Source organism: Odocoileus virginianus, chromosome 10 (assembly GCF_023699985.2).
Source record: "Odocoileus virginianus isolate 20LAN1187 ecotype Illinois chromosome 10, Ovbor_1.2, whole genome shotgun sequence".
Lineage (NCBI taxonomy): Eukaryota > Metazoa > Chordata > Mammalia > Artiodactyla > Cervidae > Odocoileus > Odocoileus virginianus.
In genome coordinates, this window is record NC_069683.1 from 47,516,007 (window position 1) to 47,541,154 (window position 25,148).

The 25,148-nt window shown below is 54.0% G+C and overlaps 1 protein-coding gene across 2 annotated transcripts; it reads left to right on the plus strand.

The window, feature by feature from the left end:
* Positions 1 to 5,233: 5,233 nt before the first annotated feature.
* On the plus strand, positions 5,234 to 12,650 carry FXYD2 (FXYD domain containing ion transport regulator 2). Of its 2 annotated transcripts, none has more exons than XM_020886728.2 (6): positions 5,234 to 5,339; positions 9,750 to 9,788; positions 9,967 to 10,041; positions 11,617 to 11,653; positions 11,823 to 11,853; positions 12,467 to 12,650. In XM_020886728.2, exons 1-5 carry the CDS (start codon positions 5,321 to 5,323, stop codon positions 11,845 to 11,847), a joined length of 195 nt encoding a protein of 64 aa, XP_020742387.1. In that variant the 5' UTR covers positions 5,234 to 5,320; the 3' UTR covers positions 11,848 to 11,853; positions 12,467 to 12,650. The 2 variants fall into 2 exon arrangements, with proteins under 2 accessions (XP_020742387.1, XP_020742386.1); XM_020886727.2 differs by lacking the exon at positions 5,234 to 5,339 and adding an exon at positions 7,776 to 7,881.
* The last annotated feature ends 12,498 nt before the right edge of the window (positions 12,651 to 25,148 follow it).

Here is a 25,148-nt window from a genome sequence, read left to right on the forward strand (position 1 = left end):
TTGGACATGACTAAAGCGACTTAGCAGCAGCAGCAGTAGTCTGGGAGATGGCCTCTCAGGTAGTGAGGAACTGTTCCCAATAGGTAAGGGAGAAACCAGGATATATAGGAGTTTCTACTGGAAAAAAAAAAGTAGCTAAGCATGAAAAGATTACTGCTAATCATAAAAATCAGGCATCCCAAGTTAAGGATCTTAGTGCCTTTCTCTGTATGGGAAGATGCAAGATTCTGGGCTTATTGAAATTATTCCTTTGATGTGCATTTTAGCTATCTAGGTCCAATGCCCTGTTTTTCTCCACCCTGAATTCCCCTAGGGTGCACTCTCATCAGCAGTGGCTGCTGGTTTGAAGGAGGGCAACATTCTTTACTGAAATGGCAGGCAACATTTCTTTTGGCCCACATTATTAATATTTGTATTACCATTCAGGTCCTTTGTGCTCTTTTTGTGATCGCAGGGTTCCCTTTCTGTCCTGTAGACTGGGGTTCAGGTTCTAACTTACCTACATACAGTGAGAGTCTCCTTCTCCAGGAGCCTCACAAAACCTGCTTGGATGAGTGGGATGAATGAAACAAAGAGGCAACAGTCCTTCAGAACTGTTGAGAAGGATAAAATGGATGGAATCGCTACCAAGTGAGCAGAGATGGGGCCAGACTCCAGACCTTGTAATCTGTGTGCGCGAAGAAGCCAGGACAGACTTGGTAGCCTCTGAAGTCAAAGACAAAGATGATTACAAAGCCGGATGTGAGCTATTTGGGCCACGGCAGCAGAATCCAGAAGGTCATGGAGGAAGGGTAGGAACAGCAGGGGGTGGGTCTGCTCCTGGTGGTCTTCCTGGAGGTGGTGAGCTTGGAGCTACTTTTCAGAGATAAGGACGAATGTGGTTACTGGAAGGAGAATGTCTGCCACTGGAGAGAAACAGCCTCTGTTCTAGTTCAAGCCCAGACGCGAGTACTTAGAAAAGTCAAGAATGCATTTCTCTCCAGGGTATTCACGGCAGGAGAGGTGGGTCAAACGGGTTTGCCCTTGTCACCAGCTGTGGAAACAGAAAAGGACGTCCCAGCTCCTGCCTGCTCGGGGAGCAGAAAGGCCTGGGTGACCTTGACTCTGAGTACATTGCCCCTTGGCAGCTCCCAGGACCTGTGTGCCGCACAGCTCAGGCCATCTTGATGCCAACTGTTAAGGAATGGACCCTCCAGGGCCCACCTCCTCCCAGCCCTGCCTTATAAGACCCCAGTCACCCTGGCATCCACAGCCACAGTAGGAGACAGCGTTCCCTGGGGTTTGGGACCTCTGGGCAGCACAGTTGTGGCCCGAGAGCCACCACATTCCTTGCCAGGTGACCACGCATGCCACACAGCTGAGGATGGACCTGAGCCAGGTATCGGACTTTCTAGGGACTCCTGGCTTCTCTCCAACTGCAGGCCACCACCAGGAGGACTGGTGGGCTTGGAGTCCAAGGCTGTGCCCACTGCCATGCAGCCTGCAGGTCCAGGGCTGGTGGATCTGGAGGAGCCCATCTCAGGGAGGCTGGCAATGAGGGCCTTTCCCTCAATGCTGGAGAGAAGGCTCAGGCGATGTCCCAGCCTCTCAACTCTTCACCCACCAGCCCAACCCTGACCACCCCAGTCGGCTGCCCGAGGCTGAGGAGTCGGGGGACGAAGGAGGCCTGCCAGGGAGGCCAGGGCAGGCTGAGGCACACCAGCTGAGGACACTGTCCCTTTGGACGGGCTAGTGCTGAAGGCGGGCTCTGGGAGTTGGGACCACATCTCAACATCTCCTTGATTTCTGGGTCTTGGGGAAAACAGCAGAGCGTGCCCCTCTTTGGCTCCAGCCTGGAACAACAGACAAGAGAAGAGGGGTTGGGGGGAGGTCTTTGCATTGTAGTCTTTGGATGAAAGGATTGTATTCCCATCTCAGTTGCTCCCATATCCCAGAAGAGACTGGAAGAACAAGGAAAGGGGCCAGATGCCAGCAGGGAACAGCCATGTTGTGCAGGATGTCGGGGGAGGAAGGGAAGTTTTGGGGTGTGGGATGGGTGGTCAGCTGGCAGAGATCATGCTGAGGGTCATGGGCAGAAATGTGGCCCAAGAGCCCACTTTAAAGATCACCCTGCTGGGGACAGTCTGGGGAAGAGATTAACTTTGAGTGTCCTTGTCTCCTGGCGGCCCGGTTAGGGTGAAGGTAGTGAAGGTGGCACTTATTAGGAACCTCTTGGCCAGGCCTTCCACCTACATCACCTCTATTCCTGCGACAGCCCTGCAAGGTAGGTGCTATCATCCCATTTTTACAGATGGGAGAAGGATACACAGGATTTAAGTGTGGGTGCATGTGCTTGCACGGACCCTTGACCTTCTTGAAGAGACAAATATGGGGAGAGGCTCCCCTGGGCTTCTCTCTGGGGGAGTGGTGGGCCATGGTCCAGGTTGAAGGAGCCAACACCTCCCTGGAAGAATGTAGGGTGTCTCAGTGTCAGCTAGGCTGATGAGTTCAGTCAGGACAAGGAAGGGCTGGGTGTGAGTGAGGGGAGAGGGGCAGGACCCCCTTAACTTATAACCTCTGGCTTCCCCTGAATGCACAAGGTGAATACTTTTATGAAAATTTCTGCAGGGCTCCAAGTGAAGTGCAGGAGGGGAGTTGAGGGGCAGGGTTGGGGCACTCCCCAGGAAGGATTCTAGGGGAGCTATTGACAGGGGATGGGGGAGCTGCCACCCACTGTCTCTCTGTGGGGACAAACTAGTTCTTGCTACTTATCAGAGAGCAGGTAAGTCATGAGAAGAGGTTGCATTAGGCACACTGTGAGTCTGCCTGTGTCACTGGCAAAATTATTTCACTTCTGGAACCAATTCATTCATTTAACAAAACTGGGGGTACACCCAGAGCCAGGCCCTGTTCTGGCACTGGAGATCTAGGAATGAGCCAGCAAACAAAAATCCCTGCTCTCCTGGAATTTAGTTTTAGTTGAGAGAGAAGTGAGAAGCAACTTAAGGAAAATAAAGAATTTATCTGCTGTAATAAGTGCTATAAAAATATAAGGCTAAGAAGTGATTTGAAATATTACAGAGTAAGTGTGTAAATTATAGGCTAGGATGCAAGGAAGGGACATTGCCTGAACAAGTTCAGCCAAGGAGTTTTCTGGAAGAAGTGTCTTCAGGAAGAGAGAATAGCAGGTGCAAAGGTCCTGAGGCAGGAGTGTGTCTGAAGGGTCAGAGGACCAGTATGGCTGGAACAGAGAGAGGGGGCAGGGAAGTCATTAGAGACAAGGTTGGAGGGGGTCACCGGGGTCAGATGCAGAAGGACTTCTATAATACAAGTAGGGTTTTGGCTTTTACTTAAGGGTCCTCCAATGGGTCAGCGGTAAAGAATCACCTGCAATGCAAGAGACACAGAATACATGGGTTCAGCCTCTGGGTTGGGAAGATCCCCTGGAGGAGGAAATGGCAACCTACTCCAGTATTCTTGCCTGGAAAATTCCATGGACAGAGGAGCCTGGCAGGCTACAGTCCAGGGGGTCGCAATGAGTTGGACACGACTGGGTAACTGAGCATGCACAGTCCTCAGAGGGTGTGAGCAGGAGAGTGAGCCCTTGGTAAAATGAGGGAGTTGGGTGGGATGACCTTGGACGCTCTTTCTGGTTAATCAGTGACACGGGGCCCAGGGTCTCCACTTGGGATGGAGATGCCTTTCTTCACAGTGTTTGTGTCTGGGAGTGTGTGTGAGACAGAGAGTGTGTGTGGAGGGGTGGTGGGAGTGGTCCTGGCTGACATCTCTCCTTTCTTTCAGGGCCACTGATAAATCTGCACCAGGCAACCTCTAAAGGCCTATCTGGTCCTGAGATTCAGGAGTTTCTCCAAGTTCCCAGCCTGGGGGATGTCTGCTCTGTTGCTCTGGGCTGTGAGCTTGCAGGTTTCCACTGGCAGCATGTGACCAGGGTGGGGTGGTGGCGGGGGGTTGGGGGGGACATCTGGTGAGCAGCTGGGCCCCTGGGCAGCCTTCTGGGTGGTGGGGAAAAGGGGAAGGAGCCCAGAGGCAGGGCTGCCTGCTGGGGCGGGTGTGGCTCCCCAGGACAGATCTCATACCAGCCAGACAGCTCCCCCCAGGTTCCAGCCTGGGTGGCTCTCTGGGGGTAGATCATTCATCCCCTTGAGGCAGGAAGTGTTGCTAAGGAGGGACAGAGCGGTGGGTGTCATCTGACCAGAGCCCAGGCCAGACCCACACCTCTCTGACCCTGCTGTCCAGAGGAGCCCGTAGGAGCCCTGGTCCCCAGTGAACCTCACAGACTGCTTGCTGCAGCCTCCCTCCAGGCCCGGACAAGGGCCCCAGTGGCCAGAGAACAGGCCTCACTGAGCCAGGGGTGGGGGGACACGGCTTGCCCTCCGGTTCCCCCAGGTGGCTCCTGGCTCCAGATGGGACATGGGCCCTCCCACTAAAAGTGCTGTCTTCTGGCCGCCCTCACCCTGCGGCACCAACCGGCATCCCTCCGGGGCCTCCTTAAGCCGCTGGTGTCTCCGGACAGACAGGTGCGTCTGACCTCACAGCCTGAGCTCAGACCCTGGGGGCCAAGTGAGGGGCCCCAGCCAAGGAAGCCCAGGTTCCACACCTGCTTCCTCCTTGCAGCCCCAGCTTCTCCCCATCTCTGCCCAGCTCCCGGGGAGACACAGAAGGCTGCAGACAGTGTCCTGGGCCCAGCGCCATGGCCAGAAAGCACTCCCTCCCACCCGGGGCAGCTTCCAAGGGGCTGCCCACCATCCCGTCCGGTCTCAGGAGACTCCGGGCTCCAGAACAGGTCCTTGAGGCCGCATACATCAGGGCCAAGGCCACCTGAGCTGGAGGAAGAAGGTGTCACTGGGTAAAGGTTTGGGGGGACCCCCGCGTGGCCCTGAGTGTCTCTCTCAGATGCCCCCAGCCTAGGGACAGGGGAAAATCAGGGACTCTGATTCCATGGGCTGTGGCCCCGGCCAGTGACTTCCTGGCTCCTGGTGACCTTTGCAGGCGCCCCGGGGCTACACGGAGGCATCTCACCCCAGTGTGGGGGCTGTGGTTTGTTTGTGGACACTCACAGCTCCCCCCTTCCTCAGGTGCTCTTGGAGGTCAGAGAATCTGCCCCCCCTCACGTGGAGCCCAGCCCAGCCCGCCCCGGCGGGCCGGCAGGCAGGCACGAGGTGAGGGCTGCATTGCCAACCCCTCCTCCCTGCCTTTGTCTCTGCCTGCCCATGGGCTCGGCTGGGCTGTGGAGAGAGGAAGGGAAGCTCTTTGCATTCGGGCCCTGGGTCACTAGCACCTCACGACTCTTCCTCTGAAGACACAGCCAGCTGCTCCTGCTATGGACCGGTGGTACCTGGGTGAGTGCCCTGAACCCCGCCTGCCCCCACCATCCTGGACTCAAGTGTCCACCCCATCACTTTCAAGAGCACCCGCAGCTCCCCAGGAGGATAGGGAAAGCAGCAATGGGGAGAGGCAGGATTTCTAGACTAGCGCATCTCCTTCTGGGGTCCTGGGTGTGCTGTCCTCTCTGCTCCCAGCATCTCTGAGCCGTCAGGAGCTGGGAAGGCAACTTGTCCCACAGCCCTCATTCTGTTGGTCATCTGTCTGTCCAGCTGTAGGAACTCTGAAGCTGGACTGCTAGCTTCAGAGCTGGGTTCTCCCACTTCCTAGCTGCCTGATCTCTGGGAAGTTATTTGACTTCTCTGTGCCTTCATCTACAAAATGGGGGTGATAATAATGCCTTCCTTGCCTCATCAAGTTGTTGTGATGATTTTAAATGGGTTGGTTTTTGTAAAGTCTTTAGGACAGTGTCATGCACACATAGTTAAAAATGTAACTATTGTAGATGTAGCTATTGATTTGCTGTTGTGGCTATTGATGTGCTCCCTATTTCTCTTTTATCTCTTACCCCTCTATCTACCTATCCTCTATCAAAACCATTGATCTATTTATCTATCTATGAACTTTCCACCTATTTTTATACTCCAGAAAGAATCCACGGTAGCTTACAAAGATAGACAAAATGTACTAAGGGAGCAAGATAATGTATAATAACGGGGCATCAGTGTCTGTGTGGAGAGCCCTGGGAGTTTGGGGAGCACAGTCATGGGGGTCTGGCTTTCTAGCCCTGGATTTGTCCCTGATTGGGTGTTTCAGGCAAGTCGCCCAATCTCCCTGCTCAATCTTCCTGGGCTGTCCAGTGGGGATCAAGGCACTGCCTGGGAGACCTCCAGGGGTCCTTGTGGGGACAATGACCAGATCAGTTTCTTTACCCATGGAATGGAGCAAACATGGAATTAACAGGACAGTGTGTGCAAGAGCCTGACACATGCTCAGCACCTACCAAATGTGAGCTCTGTTGTGTTTTCATGAATTTCCATCATTTGACCTTGGAAGCCAAAGAGATGAATGGGTGTCTCAGCTTCTGGTCTGCAGGCCATGACAGTCTATCTTTCCATCTCACTCCCATGTTCATTTTGCTGGAAAGTGGGTGACTTTCTTGGTATGACAGTGTATAACAGTAACAATAATGACACTTACTGTGTACCAGGCCCCCCACCATGCCCTTCGCTGCATTATCTCACTTTATCCTCACAACCACCCATTTTACAGATGAGGAAACTGAGGCACACAGAGATTAAATAACTTGACAGGGGCCACATACTTAGCAAGTGGAGGAGCCAGGAAGTGAACTCAAACCTTGATCCCCTGTCACTGCTCCAAGCGGATTAATAGATGGAGTCCTTTTGAAGGACTAACCTGCCCTTGGTGGACAATGGCCTCTGACCTTGGCCTTTTGGCTACAGTTGAGCATGAAAGCCAATCTGATTGATTAGAACTCAGCCAGGAATATGAGCATCCATGGGGGACCTAGCACTGGGGTCCGAAGCATGAACGGGGCCACAGTAGAGGGAGGAGTCCCTGCCCCCCAAAGCGAGGGACTGGCTGTGGGTCTTCACCTTGCCTCTCAGCTGTGTGCCCTTGAGCCAGGGCCCTACCCTCTCTGTGCCTCAGGTGCCTCGTGTATAAAATGGGGAAATAACACAAAGTACCAGGAAATAAGTTAGAAACATGCTTTTCAAATCATAAAAGCAAGGCTTTCTCTCCGTGGTCTGGCTTGGCCCCTTCCCAAAGGAGCCTGTGGCATAACATGGGGACTGGCACGGAAGCTGGGCTTCACGGCTGGAGAAGGACGTGCCAGAGGCTACAGGGACAGAGGGATTAGTGAGGGATGACTGAAGCCCTTCTGACCGAGGTGTGAGCTGTTAGATGTGGCCTGGATGGAGGAAAAAGGTACCAAGGAAAGGGTGTTCCTGGGCATGAAGGCCTGGAAGCATGCACAGTGCAGTGGCTGGGGGGGTGGGGGCTCAGGTGGGCTCTGAGGGGCCAGGCACCCTGGGATCACCTCAAGAAAGCCCTGAATGCCAGGCACCAGCTGAACCGCCTGCACAGTGGTGGGAGACGTGGGCAGCTGCTAGGGTCGAGGGCCTCCGTGGGACCCCCGACCTTGCCCCCTGAAGCCGTAGTACACTCTGAATCCATTTCAAAACCCCCGCTTCCCCGCTGTCACGGCCCCAGCTGTGGCTCCTCCACCTGCGGGGTGGACCCCATGGCCCTTCTCTCTGGAAATTTCCTTTGGGAGGGTTTGGAAAGACAGCCAGCTCCTCCCTGCCCCCACTGCCCCTGCACCTCCTCACGCTCAGCGGGAGACCCACTGTCCACACCCGGGCTTTTCTTGTGACCAGGGTAAATATTACCTGGCACTGTTAATGTTTAATGCCCCCACCCCATCTCCAGCCACCCCACAGCCGGGCAGTCTCCCCGAAGCAGAGGCAGCAGAAAGAGGGCAGCGGGGACGGGCCTGGTCTGTGGGGGAAATGGCAGAGTTGACAGATGACGGTGAGTGTGTGTGCATGTGTGTGCGTGTGTGTGCGTGCGTGGGTGTGCATGCATGTGTGTGAAGCAGGAGGTGCTTGGACCGTCTTTGGATGGTGAGCAAGACCCTCTCTTCCGTCTCCTGGCACCCCTGCCTTCCAGAGCACCCAGCACCCCTCTCTCATACCGTGCCAGCCTCCTATTTAAGAAAATGTGCTTTTAAAAGAGGACCTCACCTTAACGCCAAAGCAATCTAGCTTGAATGCTGGAAGCTTGGATGTCAAGAAGGAGGTGCTGGGGCACAGAGGGTGGTGAGCATGCATCTTCTGGACTAAACTGAGAGCAGGAGGCAGATGGAGGTGAGGCAGGGCAGCAGTGGGCCCCCCCGGTCAGCCTGCTCAGGCTGGCTTTGGGGCGAGAGCCCCCACTTGCAGGACACAATGCCTAGAAGGCATCCTGCAAATGAGGGCGATTGGGTCTGGAATCTAGTGAGCCCGCTGTGGACTGCAGTGGTCTCTGAGCCAGATTTAGAAACGATGAGGTCTTTGGGTGGGGTGGGCTCTCCCAATGTCTCAAGATGAGGTGGTCAGGGAGGAGACAGTTTCCTGGAGTGGCGAGGGGAGTGGTGAGTCCCGTCATGGCTCTGACACTGACACCCGTGTGACCTTGAGCAAGACTTGAACTGAAACTGGGGAGACAACCTCAGAGGCCTTCTGCGTGGGGACAGGTGCCCGGGGCCCCCTCAGACCCTTCAGTGGACTCCTCCTCGCCCGAACTCCCCTGGCCACCCACCCAGGCTGGACCCCACCGCCCAGGGCCCAGTCCAGCACAGCCTGGGAGGTGAGAACTTGTGTGTTCCTTTGACCTTGGGCACCGCTTCCCTAGCACCAAGAAGGGGCTCAGCAGGGCAGAGAAGAGGGGCCGCCACGAGACATGACAGAAGAGCTCTGGCCGGGCGCCCTCCAGCTGCCCAACAGCAAGTGCGCTCAGGTTATAGGGTGGAAGGGCAGAGCCATGACCTCTGCGGGGGGCTGGAGCCTGGATGGGACCTCCTGGTCTTGAAATGTCTCCTTCCTCCTGACCATGTGAGAGGCAGCGCAGCAAAGGGGTGAAGCACCTCGATTTTTAACCACCAATGGCCTGGGTTCATTCCCAACTCTGCCCTTTTCTAGCTGTTTGACTCTGAGTGAGTTGCTTAACCCCGCTGTGCCTCCATCGTCTCATGGATGATACTGGAATAATATCAATGCCTCACAGGATGGTTACGATGGTTAAATGAGCTACTGCTTCGTTAGCCTCAGTCTGCCACATGCCAATACACTGTTTCTGAAATAAATTTGCTTTCCCCTAAGGATAGCAATGTAGGAGAGAAGGATCTAGAAACAGGGGTCCAAGACTCATTTCTGCCTCCAACTTTTACTGGAACTTTAGAGAAGTCTTCAGGCTGGGCCTTGGTTGCCTCCCGTTTGGTGAATATTAAGCTTCTATTTATTTATTCATTGGTTCACTTCACAAATATTCACCAAGTATTGGTTGCCCAAAAAGTTCGTTTGGATTTTTCTGTAAGATGTTATGGAAAAACCCAATACCTTGTGGTTGATTAGTCAAATGGAGGGAGGTTGCTGCTGAGGCTTATGGAAGATGCTTCTGTGGCCTCCCAGAAGTGCCAGCCCCACCCCACCGCCAGGCACGGTGGGTCTCTGCTGACCGAGGGGAGCCACTGAGGGCAGATACTGTCTCCACCGGCAGTGGCGTGGTCAGGCCCTGCTCCTGGAGTGTCCCTCCAGCAGCTTCCCCTGGCCCCCCTGGACCTCTGGGGGTGCTGGGACTGGAAGCGCGGGAGTCCCCCTGTTTCTGCGGCTCATCTCCACCCCCTCTGGCTCTCTCCTCAGGTGGCAGCCCCAAGGAGAACGTGGACCCATTCTACTACGGTGACTCTGGGGGGCCCCCCTCCCACCCTTCCTGAGTGACCCCCCCCACCAGGCACCCACTGTTCCTGGCCTCCCCCAGCCCTGCGTCATGTGCCCCCATCTTCCCGAGTTATTACGGTGGGGCTGGGGGGAGGGTCTGGGGTCACCCACCCCACCTCCCCGTCCTCTCCTTCCCCAGACTACGAGACCGTCCGCAATGGGGGCCTGATCTTCGCCGCCCTGGCCTTCATCGTGGGGCTCGTCATCATCCTCAGTAAGTGGGGACTTCCTGTAGAAGGGGGTGCTGAGCAGGGCCCAGCTCCTCAAAGCCACTGAGCACACTGGCTTCCCAGGTGGGGAGGGGAGAGCCCTCTCACCCGCCTCCCGGGTGCCCTCGCCTCTCCCACGGAGGCTGTGAGAACAGACGGACACCCTGATGCAGACCGGCTCGTGGTCCGCAGACCCCCCAGGAGGTGCCCGTTTCCTCGAGTGCGCCCTCTAGTGGACCCGAGGGGTGCCACCGAGATGGCGAACCGGCTCCTGCTGGCCGGGGAGGCTCCAGTGCCCTTGGGGCAGGGGAAGGGAGGGAGCCAGCCTCCACTGGACACTCCCTCCCCCCAAACTGAGGGCTTTCTTGGCCCATTTAATCCTCTGAACAAACTGAGGGATGGCCGCCACTGTCGCCGCTTTCCAAATGAAAAACCAGACCCGCAGTGGTAGGTGCAGCAACCTGCCCGAGGTTCCGCAGCCAGATCGGAAGCAGAGTGGGTTCCATAGCACCTCACCCCAACCCCGGCCTGCTGCGGGAAGGCAAGCACCCCTGGCAGTCCAAGGCCTTAGGCTCCCTGCTAGTTTACCGTGGATCCCTTACTCCCTGGGCCTTCGTTTGCTCATCTGTTAAATGGGGATGATCCCACTTGTCTCACAAGCTTAGGGCTGGCAGTCAAAGACGCGGCAGCCAAGGGAGTCCTTAGAAGGAATCAGTGTAGGTGTGGGGTGTTCTAGGGGAGAGACAGCTCCTTGCCTTACCCCGGCCCCAAAAGGCACACAGCAGGGGCTTAATAAATGCTCGCGGACTGGTGCAACCGGGAGAAAAATACTCAGAAACACGCCGCCGGTGAGAAGATGGAGAACGTAGTACTGCCACTTTCAAGTCCTGGGATTCTAATGGGCGTGTTAGATGGTGCCCCGCTCACCCCGCCCCGATGGCTCCAGTCTGCAGACAGGGCCAGCCTCCCCATTCCCCTGGAGGTTCCCTGAGGGCCCCGCTGTATTGTGGCTGAGCACGCAGTGACGGAGGTGGATGGGCATGAGCAAGACTCTTGGCCCTGGACTTCCTGCCGTTCTTCTGGAGCAGCTTCTGCACGCCCACAACCTTTCCTATTGTGCTCACCGTCTACCACGGACTTCCCTGTAGCTCAAAAGGCAAAGAGTCCGCCCGCAATGCAGGAGACCAGGGTTCGATCCCTGGGTTGGGAAGCTCCTCTGGAAAAATGGCAACCCACTCCAGTATTCTTGCCTGGAGAATTCCATGGACAGAGGCCCCTGGTGGGCTACAGCCTGTGGGGTCGCAAAGAGTCAGACACGCCTGAGCGACCAACACAGACACACACACACACAGTCCACCATGGAGCCGCCGCCACAATAATGTTTGCTGACTGCCCAGCTGGCTGACTTGTCCTTCTGGACGCTTATGGTCCAGCCCATATATAAAGAGAGACAGACAGTTTTGGTCTCTGAGGTGGACACAGGGCAGCGCCTCAGAATGGAGGGAGGAGGGGCTACGGAGTTGAGGCCTCCAGGATAGAGAGGGTCTCCTTGGCAAACTCACCTCGTTTCTCTCTTTAAGGCAAAAGATTCCGCTGTGGGGCCAAGAAGAAGCACCGGTGAGTGCCGGCCTGGGTGACTGATGGAGGTGGGCAGGGAGGGGTGGGAGGGGCTGGCGGAGGGTTTGGTCTCTCAGGCTTGTGAGGAGGGTCCCCCATCAGGAGCCCTGAATCCCTGCCCCCTCCACCCCACTACCTTTTCTTACCTGTCTGCTTTCTTCCATCCCAGGCAAATTCCTGAAGATGGGCTCTAAGGAGAGGTAAGTTTGCGAGGAGCAGGCAATGGCTCTGGATAATAAGGAAAAGTTAAGGACTGGAAAAATTTCAAGGTCTTTCCTCCATCAGTCAGGTGTCTGTCACACTCATGTGGTTCTTTTCCTTGTTGGTTAAAAAAAATTTATTTATTAGAGTATAATTGCTTTACAATATGTTAGTTTCTGTACACCAGCATGAATCAGCCATAAGTATACATTCACCCCCCCCACCTCTTGAGACTCCCTCCCACCCCCACCCCCATCCCGCCCCTCCGGGTGATCCCGGAGCCCCGAATGAGCTCCTGGTGCTCTGCAGCAGCTTCCTGCTATCTTCCTACTTTGCACATGGTACTGTGTATATGTCAACCCTACTCTCTCGGCTCGTCCCGCCCCCTCCGTCCCACTTGTGTCCCCATCTCTGTTCTCTATGTCTGGGTCTCTCTTCCCACCTTTTTAAAGTGATGGCCAAAAAAAACCAGAAAAAAATATGCCGTAGTATGTGTGACCAAGGGAGGCTGCCGAGATGCACCAGAGGAAGGTAAGGTGAAAAAGGGATGAAATGGAAGTCCTAGTTTCTGCAGCCCTGCTCACAGCCCCCATCCTGCCTTTCTGTTTGCAGAGCCAGCCGTGCCCACCCTTGCACCGGGGCTGCTTGGAAGTCTTTCCTGAGCTGTAGACCTCTGTCCCAGCACTGCCAAGCCCTGGGGCTGAAGGAAGCTTCGGGCTCCACATGACCCCTGGGTGGGCATCACCTCCTTCTGCCCCGTGTTAATAATAAAGCTGGCCTTGGAGGCGGCTCCTTCCCTGGCCTCCTCCCTTGCTCCTTCTCTCCTGTAACGGCCACCATCCGCTCCTCCAAGCTGGAGTCAATACAGCCTGGTCTCTGGCTTTTCCATTATTCGCTCACATGCCCACGCCTGTGAGGCCTGTAGGCCTCCACCCTACCGGAATGGACAGGGGGACAACTTCAACCTGAGATGGGGTCACGCTGGCCCCTCCCACCAGTCCCTGACTTCCTGATGCCCGTGGCCCCCAGACAGCACTGCATGCTGCCGCCTCGGGCAGTTTCTGCCTTCTGGAAGGAGCCTGCCTTCCCTTTCCCTCCCCTCCCTCTGTGAGAAGCGGAGAGGCGAGGCGGCTCTGAGGCTGGATGGGATGGTGGGATCATGGCACCACCTACTGTCCATTTCCTCATCTGAGTTTTTGAGCGTCCAAGGGAAGGGGGGGAGATTGGCCTGGGAGACCAAGACAACAGCAAGTCCGCAGAGTTTGAAATGAACGAGGAGGGCACCGGAGGCAGTGTGGGCCGCACTCGGCTTGAGAATTGAGTTCTTTGTCTTAATCCACTGTCCCCAGGACCACCACCCCTCACAGACTCACAGAAGGCTTGGGGACTGAAGGCCAAAATAGGGAGCAAAATAGACAATCCTTAATTTTCAGAAAGAGAGACTGATGTCCTGAGAAAGTCAGCGACGTGTCCAGGTGTCAGAGCCAGGTGTCTGGCTCCATTTCAGAGTCCTTCTCACTGACCCCGTGTTGGGAGGAGACACTCCAGGGAAACACAGAGTGGAAAACTTGGCTCTTGCAACTCAGGGCCAAGGTCTTTGTGACACCCTGCTCTGAATTTGGGCTCACGGATGACAAATAAAACCTGACAGGCCAAACCCCTAAATAGAATTCAGGATTTCCAAGACACTGGAGCTGTCCACGACAGTGAGAGAAATGAATGGAATGGGGCAGGTCCAGCCATGGGGGGTTTCAGGAGAGGGGGGGAGAAAAGGGAACGGGGAGCTCCTGAAACTTCTCGGATATAGCAGCAAGGCAAACAGGAAGAAGGGTATTCCAGGCCTGCAGCTTGCCTGAGAAGAGCCGTGGAAAGGTGTCGTGTTTCTAGAAGGTTCCATACACAGGCCCTGAGCCTGCCAACCCAGCTGCCTTGGAGGGGGCTGGTCCTGGGTGAGTCTCTTCAGCCTCTGCCCCTGCTGTAAGCCCTCCGTCCCCGTGAACCGTGAGGCTTCTCTGAATCCCAGGCTGTCACACTGGAGCACCTGGGGTGCTGTGCAGACTACCCAGTGTCCCCTCCAGAACTGTCAAATATTAACCTTGGGGCGGGCCCATGCCAGCTGTTACTTAACCAGCTCCCAGGAGAGCAGCTGCTGCTGAAAACCACAGATCCAGGTAACATTCAGTGCCCTCATGAACACTCTCCCCCTCCCTCTCCATGAAGGTCACAAGGACTGGGAGCTACTGAACGTTCACTTCACTTTGGGATTTTCCACAATTCATACACAAATTAAGTCACAAATAAACACCAAGACTGGGAAGTGATTGAATGAATTACTTTTAATCCCACAACAGTGACAATGACCGCCTTAGTCTGAGGGAATGCAATTCCGTTTGTCACCACCAGAGGGAGGATGTGTCTTACTCCAAATCCTTTTCAAACTGTTTTCAACTCAGTCTAAGGGCTGGGAGAAGAGGGAGATAGAGAACCAGGTGGTTGGATGGCATCACCGACTTAATGGTCGTGAGTTTGAGCAAGCTCTGGGAGATGGTGAAGGACAGGGAAGCCTGCAGGACTGGCGTGCTGCAGTCCATGGGGTCGCAAAGAATCAAACACGACATAGCGACTGTGCTGGGAGTCCTTTCTGGAAGAAGAGGCCCCCGGGTCTACCAGATGCCCCGATTTCCCAGGACCGCCTTGAGCTCTTTCCATTCTGTCTGCACATCCCTCCGGTGTAATTTGCCCTGCTCTGGTGTCTTGAGCCCTCACTCCTCCTGTAAGGGAGAGACCCTCTGTGATCTACACGTATTCCTCAGCTTGGGGTAATTATGTAGCCTCCAACCACATAGTCTGAGTTAATCAGCATATGAGCAGGACCTGGAGAGAGGCGGGCAAGAAAGGGGAGTCCCCAGGAGCCCACCCTGAGCATCCCCACTGGTCCTAACCTGTCCTAGGGAGTGGGTTCCCTGGGCTGATAGGGATGGGGTGGGGTTGTGGGTGCTGAGCTGAAGAGGGGTCCAGGGCAGAGGGGACTGTTGAGGCCCCCGCCTTGGGCCCTCCTCTCACTCACCCCTGCTGGAGAGATTAATGGCCTCCCTGTTGATCCTCAGCTCCAGGCAGCTGAGGTCTGAACTGCAATTCTGCAGGGCTCTGCGCGGTGGTGACCTGCTCCTTGCCAGGCGCTCATTCTTCATCGTCTGCCTGACAAACACATGGGGTGGGGGTGGGTGGTGGAGATCAGAGGCCAATGCCACAGCCGCCTGGCCTTGTCCTGTCATCACAGCGAGCCTCTGGCTGGGAAGATGGATCAGGCCTGGGCCTTGGAGCCAGGGCCACAGCAGCCTCGGCCCAGGGCCTTGAGAGGGGAATCACGGAGCCAGGGACTGGGCTGAGATAGCCAGGGAGGTGGCTGAGTGACCCAGCCTTAGGAGAAACCCTCAACTTGGCCTTGGTGTTCCCCGCGCCCACTGGGGACACTCAATGTCCTCTGCAGTTGAGTGGCTGAGAGCATGGGAAAAAAACCTATTTAGAACTTGAGACCTTGGGGTCCATGACCTCAGCTGGGGGGCCCGGGGGTGGGGGGGCGCCTAGGGAGGTCACCACAGGAAGCCAGGTGGGGGCTTTTCCCCAGGGGTGGATGGGCCTCATGCCGGGACAGCACTGGAACCAGCTGTACCCGGGGTGGTGGCCCCCCAGGCTCTGATTCGGTAACTTATTTAGGCGGGAATTTCAGGCTGCCTGCTCTGAACCTACATGACCTCCCCACTCCCCCGGAGGCCTCGGGGCACTCCTGGCTGCTGTTGGCCTCCGGAGTTCTTAAACTTGGTTCCCTTTTCAAGAAATTCGTGCTGTTGCTTCCCCAAAGGGCTTCCTTGGTATCACCAGGAGGAATTTCCCAGGTGAGGTGGCCAAGGAGAGGTTAGACGAGGGGAAGTTTCAGGCTGGGCCAGCAGTTTCAGGCCCCAGAACCTCATTGGCGGCCCAGTGCCGTCCATGCTGGGGACGCTGGTCTCACTGCCAGCTTTGGCCTCCGCCTGCTGTGTGACCCTGAAACGCCCTCGTCTGTCTCTGGACTTGGCTTTGGAAAAAGCAAACACAAGACCAAAGTTGCAGGTGTTGGCTTCAGAGTCAAGGGGCTCTAGGAAGGTCCCCTTGTTACCCCCAGCCCCTAGATGAATAGTGCCCAGGGAGGCTGGGAGTGCGCGCGCGCGCACACACACACACAGACACAAATACACGCTCACTCCCTCCTAGCAGTTAAAACAGAGGTACCAGCAAGTGATGAAGGCAGACAAAAAAGACACACTTGACAAAGCAAGGAGATGAGGCTGGCTTGGCCCAGAGCCAGGAGCCTGTTGTATTCTCTCGTGGTCTTTGTTTCCTGAAAGGCCTATCAATCAGTAACAGAGTCGTGCCAAACCCAGCTGCCTGGAGCCGAGTGGCCCCCGCCCTGAAGCAAATAATATTTCAGGTCTCCTGTCCATGGACCATCTGCTCCTGAAGCAGTGAGTCACATCACTGGGGAGTGGCCTCAGCCCTCAGTCGCCCGCCCTGAGCAGGAGGCGATGGGCCCCGCGGGGTCTCAGCGACCCCCAGACCCTTCCTGAACCCTGCTCCCAGGGGACCTGCTGGAGACGCTGCATCTCTTGAGACTCTGACCATTCCTTCATGTCTGTCTGCCTCATGGTCTGCAAACCGTATGAGGGTGGGGGCAGCATCTAATGGTTTACCCACCAATCCCCAGTGCTGCACCCATCAGAGGCCTGTAGTAGGTGCTCAGTAAATGTTTGTTGACTGAGCTCGTAACTGGCTGACCAGAGGAATGAATGAGTGATCACCCGCAGCTGTACCTGTTGCTTCCCAGCTTCTCAGGGGGCAGGGAGAGCTCCTGGGCATTGCGGTCTGGTCAGCTGGCTGGTGGTGTGTCTGTCTGCACCCCTGGAGCCTGAACCGGGAAGGGGCTAGTAGGGGCCTGTCCTAGTGACAGCCAGCATTTTGTCCCTAATGAGACAGTTAAGGTCAAAGGCTCTGGAATCAACCTGCCTGGATTTGAGCCCTGGCCTGACCAATTGTGAATTATGGGATGGTGGCTATGTCCCCGCCCACCCCCAACCTCAGTTTCCCCCAGATGGAGAAACAACGTCTGACTCGAGGAGTTTGGGCTCCAGACTGGTCCTCGATGACCAGCGGCTGCTTTGTTTATACTCTCGAAGATTCTCCCAATGTGGCCACCTGGTGCTCCTGCACTCTGCAAGCACCCCAGCCCTTGTCCTTAATGCCTGATGGCCAGTGCATTCTTCTAGGACACTATTCAGGGCCAGGAGGCAGAGGCCCTGAGTCCATGCTCAGCCCGACACCCGTGAGCACGATTTGGGCCACAGCGTGGACGTGGCCTGACCCGTCCTGGGAGGCCCCACCACCTGGACCCTCTGCCAGCTTGGCTGGGCTCACCAGCTTCCCTGAGACCAGTGGAAGGTGGTCTATGGCTGCTGCATGGGGACCAGGGAGGGTTTGTGGAAAAACTGTGTGTGCGTTGGGGGTGCGAGTACGTATATGTGTACATGCCTGTGTGCCTGTATGTTAGAACTGGGGAGAAGCCAGACAGGCCAGGCGGTGGGGGGCCTTCGTGGACACAAGAGGCTGCACCCAGCATCTGGGGCCTGGGGAACAGGAGTCTCCGCCTTGCCGCCCACTCTCTGGACCATGACCCCTCAGCTGAGCATGAGGGCTGGGTCGGAGGTCACGATCATCATTCCCAGTAGTCCTTAGAGGACACGCATACAGCTAGGTAGGGGGGTGAGTGTGGATCCCAGCTTCACTGTGAGGCAGGGCTTGGGGTGAGGGGTGGCCTGTCTGGTGGAGAACCCGAGCCTGCCCCGTCCCCTCTTGTGGTGCTAGGGGGAGGCAGGTAACCAGATTCCCCATGCAGTGGCTGGGAATGGAGGTGTCCATGGGGAACTGGAGACTGACTACAGTGCCAAGACAGTGGGATGTCCCCTCCAGAGCCACACAACTGCCAGGGCCCAGGCAAAGGGAGGGGGAGGCGGGCTCCTGTGCTTCAAACTGCTGTGTCCTCCTCTAGATCTGATGTTTTTCCTCCTCTCAAACCACGCAGTGAAAACAATCAGAAAAGGGATACTGCAGTGGAAGAGGTGGGGGGGGGGGAGCGTGATGGAGCACAGACTTGGGTCTTGAGCCTGGCTCTGTCACTGACTAGCTAGGCAGCACTGGGCCCACCCACCCACCCCTTAGTGTCTCTGAATCTCAGTTTTCTCATCTGCAAAATGGGTATCACAATGCCCAACTCATTAAAGAGATTGAGCGAGATCTTGTGTGTAAACAAGATCGGGGACTTCATTGGTGGCTCAGTGGTAAAGAATCCACCCGTCGATGCAGGAAACATGGGTTCAATCCCTGATCCTGGAATATCCCACGTACCACAGAGCAACTGAGCCCCTGTACCAAAACTATTGGGGGGGCACAGCTTCCGAAGCCCGTGCACCCCAGAGCCTGTGCTCTGTGACGGGAGAAGCCACAGCAGTGAGAAGCCCAGGGCACCACAACTAGAGAAAGCCTATCTGCAGCAACAAAGTCCCAGGGAAGCCAAAAATTAAATAAATAGATAAAAATTATATTTAAAAAACCAAGATTGGTAAGCCATAGAGCACTACCGAAGTGCAATGTGGGTTTTAATTGCAGTGTGAAGCAATATCAATCAAGGTTTTCACTGGGTTGGGTGATTAGTTGCATTTCAATATAATTCAGCAAAATATGTATTGGATATTTGAATATCAAGTATGTGCCAGGCACCATGTTAGGTATTTTAATAAGCTTAAGTGGAAGTTGTTTATGAAACTGCAGAACACAAACCCATAGATCTGCCTGTCTGGTGTTTCCTAAATGCCAGTCCTAATACCTATGCTGAGCAGCTGGGGTTCAAACCCCTGGGAAATGTAGACTACAGCTCCCTGCTTATGTAGTCTTGGATCTCTCTTCCTCTCTGTTTCCATGGTTGTGTGTGTGTGTGTGTGTGTGTGTGTGGTTGATTAGTTGAATTTAGGAACCACTGATCTAGTTCAGTCTTTGCTGAGCAGTGAAATCTGAGCCTCAAAGAGGGAGACACTCTCAGAGGACAGCAGTCACAGGACAGGGATCCGGGAGTACCTGTACCTTGTCCACTTTTCCAGCCAGTCCCAGGTCCCCTCAAAGGCTTGGCCTCTGAGGAGGTGTCTCAGCAGAGCACCTAGCATAGGGAAGCAGGAGACTTGAACTGGAGTCTGAGCTCTGTATTTAGTGGCTGCTTAACCTTTAGCAGGTCACGTGCTTCTTGCAGCCTCAATTTCCTCATCTGTAAAATGGGAGTATTGATCCCTGCCTCACTGGAGTCTTCCCATAAGCATGCTTTGAGGGCTGCCCAGCTCCACTTTTTAACTCTAGATAGAGCCAGACTCTTCCAAGGAGAAATCCCACAGACCAAACTGTCATCCACTTCCTGGAAGTTCAACCAGATCTAATAAGGAAAGACAATCCCCTCAATGGAGCAGCAGCCATCCCACCTCACCCTGCCCCAGTCCAAGGCTTTGGGTGCTAGTGTTTGGGTGACACCTGCTGGCCATGTCAGGTACTGCACTATCCTGTCACCAAACAACCGTGGGGAAAGACTGTCATGGCCACCCCACGGGATAGGTGTTACGCTCCCATTTTACAGGTGAGGAAAGTGAGTTCATGCTAGGCACAGTGAACCTCTGATTGCAGGTGCTTTCTTCAGCTCCATCTCCTCCTTACCTCTTGCTCTTAGACTGAGCAGGGTGGGCAGGAGAGCACCCTAAATCACCTCGAATAGGACCTGAGATTAGGGGCATGGCCTGAGTGAGGGGGCCAGGTCCAGGCTGGTCTAGACTGTTGTCCTTGTGGCAACAACTCTGCCAGGCAGAAGACCTGGTCCCCAGAGAAGCTAGACCGATGGCAGGGGCTACAGCTGCAGTGAGACCCTCTGAGGAGGCTCAGGGAGGCTGTTTGGCCGGCTGTGAGCTGAGGGCTTTGGAACAGACAGCTGTGAGCTCAGTTGTTCTGGGCAGCGGCTGGCCTGAAGTCCAGTGTGTATGTGTGTGTGTGTGTCTGTGTGCGTGGTCTAAGCTACTTCTCAGTCAGGACCACGTCAAGTGTAGCGATTCAGAATGAGGATTCAGCCTTATCTCTTAGAGAGGCACACTGAAGGATCTGCAGATGAACTTATATAATGCATGAGATTTGCTTAAAAATATCCTTGGTGATGGGAAGTGAGGGTGGAGGGGGAATACAGATAAGACAAGATTGGCCACGAGTCAACAACTGTTGGCCCTAGAGGATGGGCACATGGCAATTCATTACACTCTTCTCTCTACTTGTGATACGTTTGAAAAGTTCCATATTAAAACCTTTCTGAAAGCCTGACAGCAGAGACACTACCAACCACCATGAATGGCAATAAAGAGAGAGAAGACCCTGTGGCCAGTCCAGCTCAAGGCTTGGGCCTCTGACACTTACTAGCTGTGTGAATTTCCCTATCAGTTTTGCTATCTGTAAAATGGGGATAATCATAATTATATCAGCCTTATAGGCTGTTTAGAGGGTTAACTGAGCTTATGCATCTAAAGTACTTAGCATAATGCTGGTCCATAATAGGGTTTAATGATAATAATCATTATTAGGTCTGGTTACAATTTGCCAAAAGAAAAGGCTACTTTGGCTGATTCAGACAAACTGGCCAGTTCAGTTCATGTCCTGACCAATGAATCATGGAAGGCTCAGCCTTAAACCACCTCGTGCCAGGTGTGTGGGAATCTCATGCACCCATATCTCAGACGGGCAAACACACACCACAGAGCCAGGTTCATGAAACCCCCACAGGGAGTTTGAGATGTCCCAACTCCTGGTACATCTATTTCTATCCAGCTTTTACTCTCCAGGCTCTTCCCATCACAAAGCCCACTCACATCCTGCCTTGATTTTTCCTAACCACTCCTTTCTCTGAGCTGAAGCATCTGTCTTCACAGTCTCATTGAATCTCAGCCCTAGGTAGAATCTTAAATGTCTTCTAACTGAACACTATGGCTTCGGAGGATAGAGTGGCAGGCAGGGCTACCCAGCTGACGGGCGGGAGACAGAGGACAATACAACCTGGGTCATGAATGCCTCGGGAGATGGAGAGCAGGCCTAGGGGTCAGGAGTCCTGCCTCCAAGCACTGCCACTGACCCTCAGGCCACGTGGCCTGGATGTTCTTCACCTGCACGGCCAGTTTCCTCCTCTGTGACACAGAGGTGTCATCTAAGGTGCTCCCAATAGATGGCCTCCAGACCACTTCCCGCCCTGACCTTTAGGGTCAGCGTGCAGACCTCTGCATGCTGACCTCTCTGTCTCCTTCCCCACTGGGTAGGGACCCACCTTGGGGTTTTCAGGGACACTGAGGGCTCCTTGCACAGGGCCAGGCAAAAACTTGCTGAAAGTGCAAATAAACTGATAACACGTGCTTCCTCTGAGTTGAGGGTGAGCAGTGGCCAGTGAAAGGACAGAGACTTCAGACTAGGAGAAATGGGAAACCTCCCCAAATACTTCACACTGTATCCACAACTTGGAGGCTCCCAATACCTCCTACAGTGTTCTAATGGTTCTGGGAAGTCCTTGCAGTAAAAGAAACCTATTTGCCTTGGTTGTGCCAGTGTTTTCCAAACCTATTTGACCAGAACTCAGTTTTTGCATATCACCTATTTCCTGTTCATGAAACTCTTGGGAAATGAGGTATAAGATCATTCTGCCTTGTCATCTGGTTTGTTTAAGTATGATCACATGTGATAGAGATGCTATACTTTCAACGCCACGTGGTCTGAGACTGGGCCTCCCGCTCCTCACGCCTACATTCTCAGCTGAGCCTGCGACCCACACTGGACTGGGCTGGGCCTTCAGTGGTTGTTCAGAGTCTTACCGGGGCTTCCCAGGTGGTGTTACTGGTAAAGAACCCGCCTACCAATGCAGGAAACTTAAGAGATACAGGTTCGATCCCTGCATTGGGAAGATCTCCTAGAGGAAGGTATGGCAACCCACTCCAGTATTCTTGCTTGGAGCATCCCATGGACAGAGGAGCCTGGAGGGCTCCAGCCCACAGGGTCGCACAGAGTCAGACACGACTGAAGCGGCTTAGCACACACACAGTCAGACACTTACCTGGTGTGTGTAAATGATGCCATTTGACCTAGGCGGTATTTCCTCTCCCAACATTCTGCAAGAGATGTGTCTAGTCATGCCCCCCAACCCCCGATAACCCACACCAGGGTCACAGGGCAGCAGCAGTTCAGAGGAAAGAGGCCCAGCATCATTGGTGTGTTAGCCCCAAAGAGCCAATCAAATCTTGGGCAACAGAGAAGGTCCAGTACCTATCTAGGGAGTCTCAATTCCTGTCCTCAGAACTGCTCAGACCTCATCCAGAGTATTGGGGCCATTCTGTTCTTAAGGGAGATGCAGGGGTAGTTAGGGGCTTCCCAGGTGGTGCTAGTGGTAAAGAATCTGCCTACAGTGCAGGAGGCCCAGGAACTGTGGGTTCCATCCCTGGCTCAGAAAGATCCCCTGGAGGAGGGCATGTCAACCCACTCCAGTATTCTTGCCTGGAGAATCCCATGGACACAGGAGCCTGGCAGGCTACAGTCCATAGGGTCACAAAGAGTCGGACACAACTGAAATGACTTAGCTCGCATGCAGGGATAGTTAGGGAGTTTGGGATAGACATGCACACACTGCTATATTTAAAGTAGATAACCAATAAGGACCTACTATATAGCACAGGGAACTCTGCTAAATGTTACATGGCAGCCTGGAGGGGAGGGGAGCTTGGGGAGAATGGATACATGTATATGTATGGCAGAGTCTCTTTGCTGTCTGCCTGAAACTATCACAACACAGTTTGTTAATCACCTATACCCCAATACAAAATAAAAAGTTTTTTTAAAAAGAGAGATGTTTTGAAAGTTGAATATGTGCAAAGGGGAAGAAGACCAGAGAGAGAAAGTTCTGGAAATTACGCTGGAACAGGAGAGGTGGACAGAACTGCGATATTTAGCCTGGCAAAAGTCAGGCTTGGGGTGAGGAGAGCGCTGTGGAGGCTCTTCTCAAATATTTGCAAAACTGTCATCTGGCCGATCCTTTGAACTCCAGAGGGCTAAGGCAGAGCGGGCCCCATAAAGAAAAGAGTGAGTGTGTGATCACAGAGGGTAAGGTTAGAATGAACTTCTTTGTGGGTAGGGAGCCCCTCGTCCTGGAAGAATTTAACCAGACTGTCAGCACCTGTCTAGTGGTGTAGAGAGAGCACATGGGTGTGAAGTGGGGTTGCTCAGGGGGGGCTCGGGTTCTTGCCGAGTCCATGGCTGTTGGGCTGGTACCCTCTACCCTTCTCACTGCTCCCACAATGTTGCCGTTTCCCCTGGCAAACCCCAAACAGCATTTACCCACTGCTACAGCACTCCAGCTCTGTGACTTTGCCCGCCAGCACGTGGACTTTCTGTGCTCAGCAAGGCTGGAGGGGCTTCCTGGTGTCTTCCATGACCCTTAGGCTTTGAGGAACACCTCAGTCTTCCATGCTGGTGGCCCTACCCCAGGGGTGGGAGGGGTGTTGTCCCCCAGAGAGGGTGCAGAGGGGACTCTAAGCTGCCTTCTACCCCTGAGATCCTCAGGTCTGAGACTGAAATGGCCAGATTTCCTAGGAAGAGGGCTTAGAGCGTCCAAGTCAAGGCCAGTTCCACGGCTGGGACCTTGACCTCCCCTGCAGAGTGGAGGACAATCTCTTCAGGGCCTGTGGCCTTTAAAAGTATCCTCTGTGTGTGTAGCACTGGACAAACACATATATTACATGGTTTGTGACATCTCTGAGGCAAGGGACTGTGATGGGAATCTATTCCTGGATTCCTGCGCCAGAATTCAGAAAACCTGGTTCTTGGCTCATCTCAGACTCCATGGTGTGACCCATCCCCTAAGATGGACTCAGGCTCTATAGGACCTGAACCTTAGACCATTTGGAGGGCCCTCCTTTGGGAAAATAATACACAGCTATGAATACAAAATGAGGGACAAACACGATTATTTAGGATGCTAAAAAGAAATTGCTGAAAATTACAAATTCTGAAACAGCTGACAAATACCACAGACATCACACAATCTGGGCAAATAACAATATTTGTGTGAACTCACTACCTGACACACCTCTATAATGCCTTAAAAACATTTTTCTTAAACATTTCTTCTGCTCACAATTTTACCAACCAGCTCCTGGCTCCATACATTTCTGACCTGGCTTCTCTTCCATGACACACATCTCTAGTACAGACGTCTTAGGCCATGCCATGCTGTGATTAGACTCGGGCCCTGAAACTTTGTGTCACAAAGCCAAGTAAGTTGGTGCAGTGGGTGGTCGTATTCCTACAGCCATTCCTTATGCTGGGATGGCTGCAAAAAAACATACCTCACCAATCCCAAATCTAATGAGTGAGCTATAGATTCATCTCTCACTTGCTTTGGAGGATCCTGAGTCAGATCTCCAAATGCACACCAGAACCCCAAATGCACACCAGAGTGGAAAAGAGCAGAAGCCATAACTGATTGCAGATCAACTGTAGTATTCTACCAAATTACCAATACCATCTGACTATGTGAGCTCATTGCTGAGACCCTATGAAACTCTGGGACATCAGTTGTATTAGATTCATGGTAGCTCTGCCTCTGGGCACATCACAAACCTCTCGGAGTTTCCGTTTCTTCATCTGTAAAGTGAACAAGACCCTTCTGGCCTCACCTGGTCTGCTTTGGACAAGGATCTGAAATGAAAGAAAATGTGAAGCCTTTGTGATCCCCCAAAGTCCTGCGTGATGATGAACATGAGAAAGACCACGGTGAGGCTGGATGCATGGGGATCTGCTGAGACCTGGCTTTAGGGTCAGAGTTCCTGAATCTCTGGTGCTCACTTGTCCAGCTAAGAAACTCTCATCTGATAAGGGGAAAGCTTAAGCCTTTGATTCCAGTTAAAGGACACACTGCTGGAAGGCATGACCTGTGAAGTTGTAATTGGGTATTTGCAGCCCTGTAAGAATGAGCTTGTCCGGTCATGAAATTAGTGCAAGGAAGCATCAGGCTCTGCAGATACAAACCAAACAGGTTCAGAGCCTAGTATTTGGAAGAGGAGACAAGTCAGATGTGTACATAAGTAGTAGCCACAATGCGGGAGGAAGGGGTAAGAGCCACAGGCCAAGGAGATGTCTGGGGCAAGCAGAGTCCAGA

Excerpts from the sequence above, each read along its gene's own strand:
- FXYD2 (XM_020886727.2), top strand. The coding sequence starts at position 7,860 with ATGGCAGAGTTGACAGATGACG. Across the intron at positions 7,882-9,749 it reads GGCAGAGTTGACAGATGACG|GTGGCAGCCCCAAGGAGAAC; the intron begins GTGAGTGTGTGT and ends CTCTCTCCTCAG. Across the intron at positions 10,042-11,616 it reads GGGGCTCGTCATCATCCTCA|GCAAAAGATTCCGCTGTGGG; the intron begins GTAAGTGGGGAC and ends TCTCTCTTTAAG.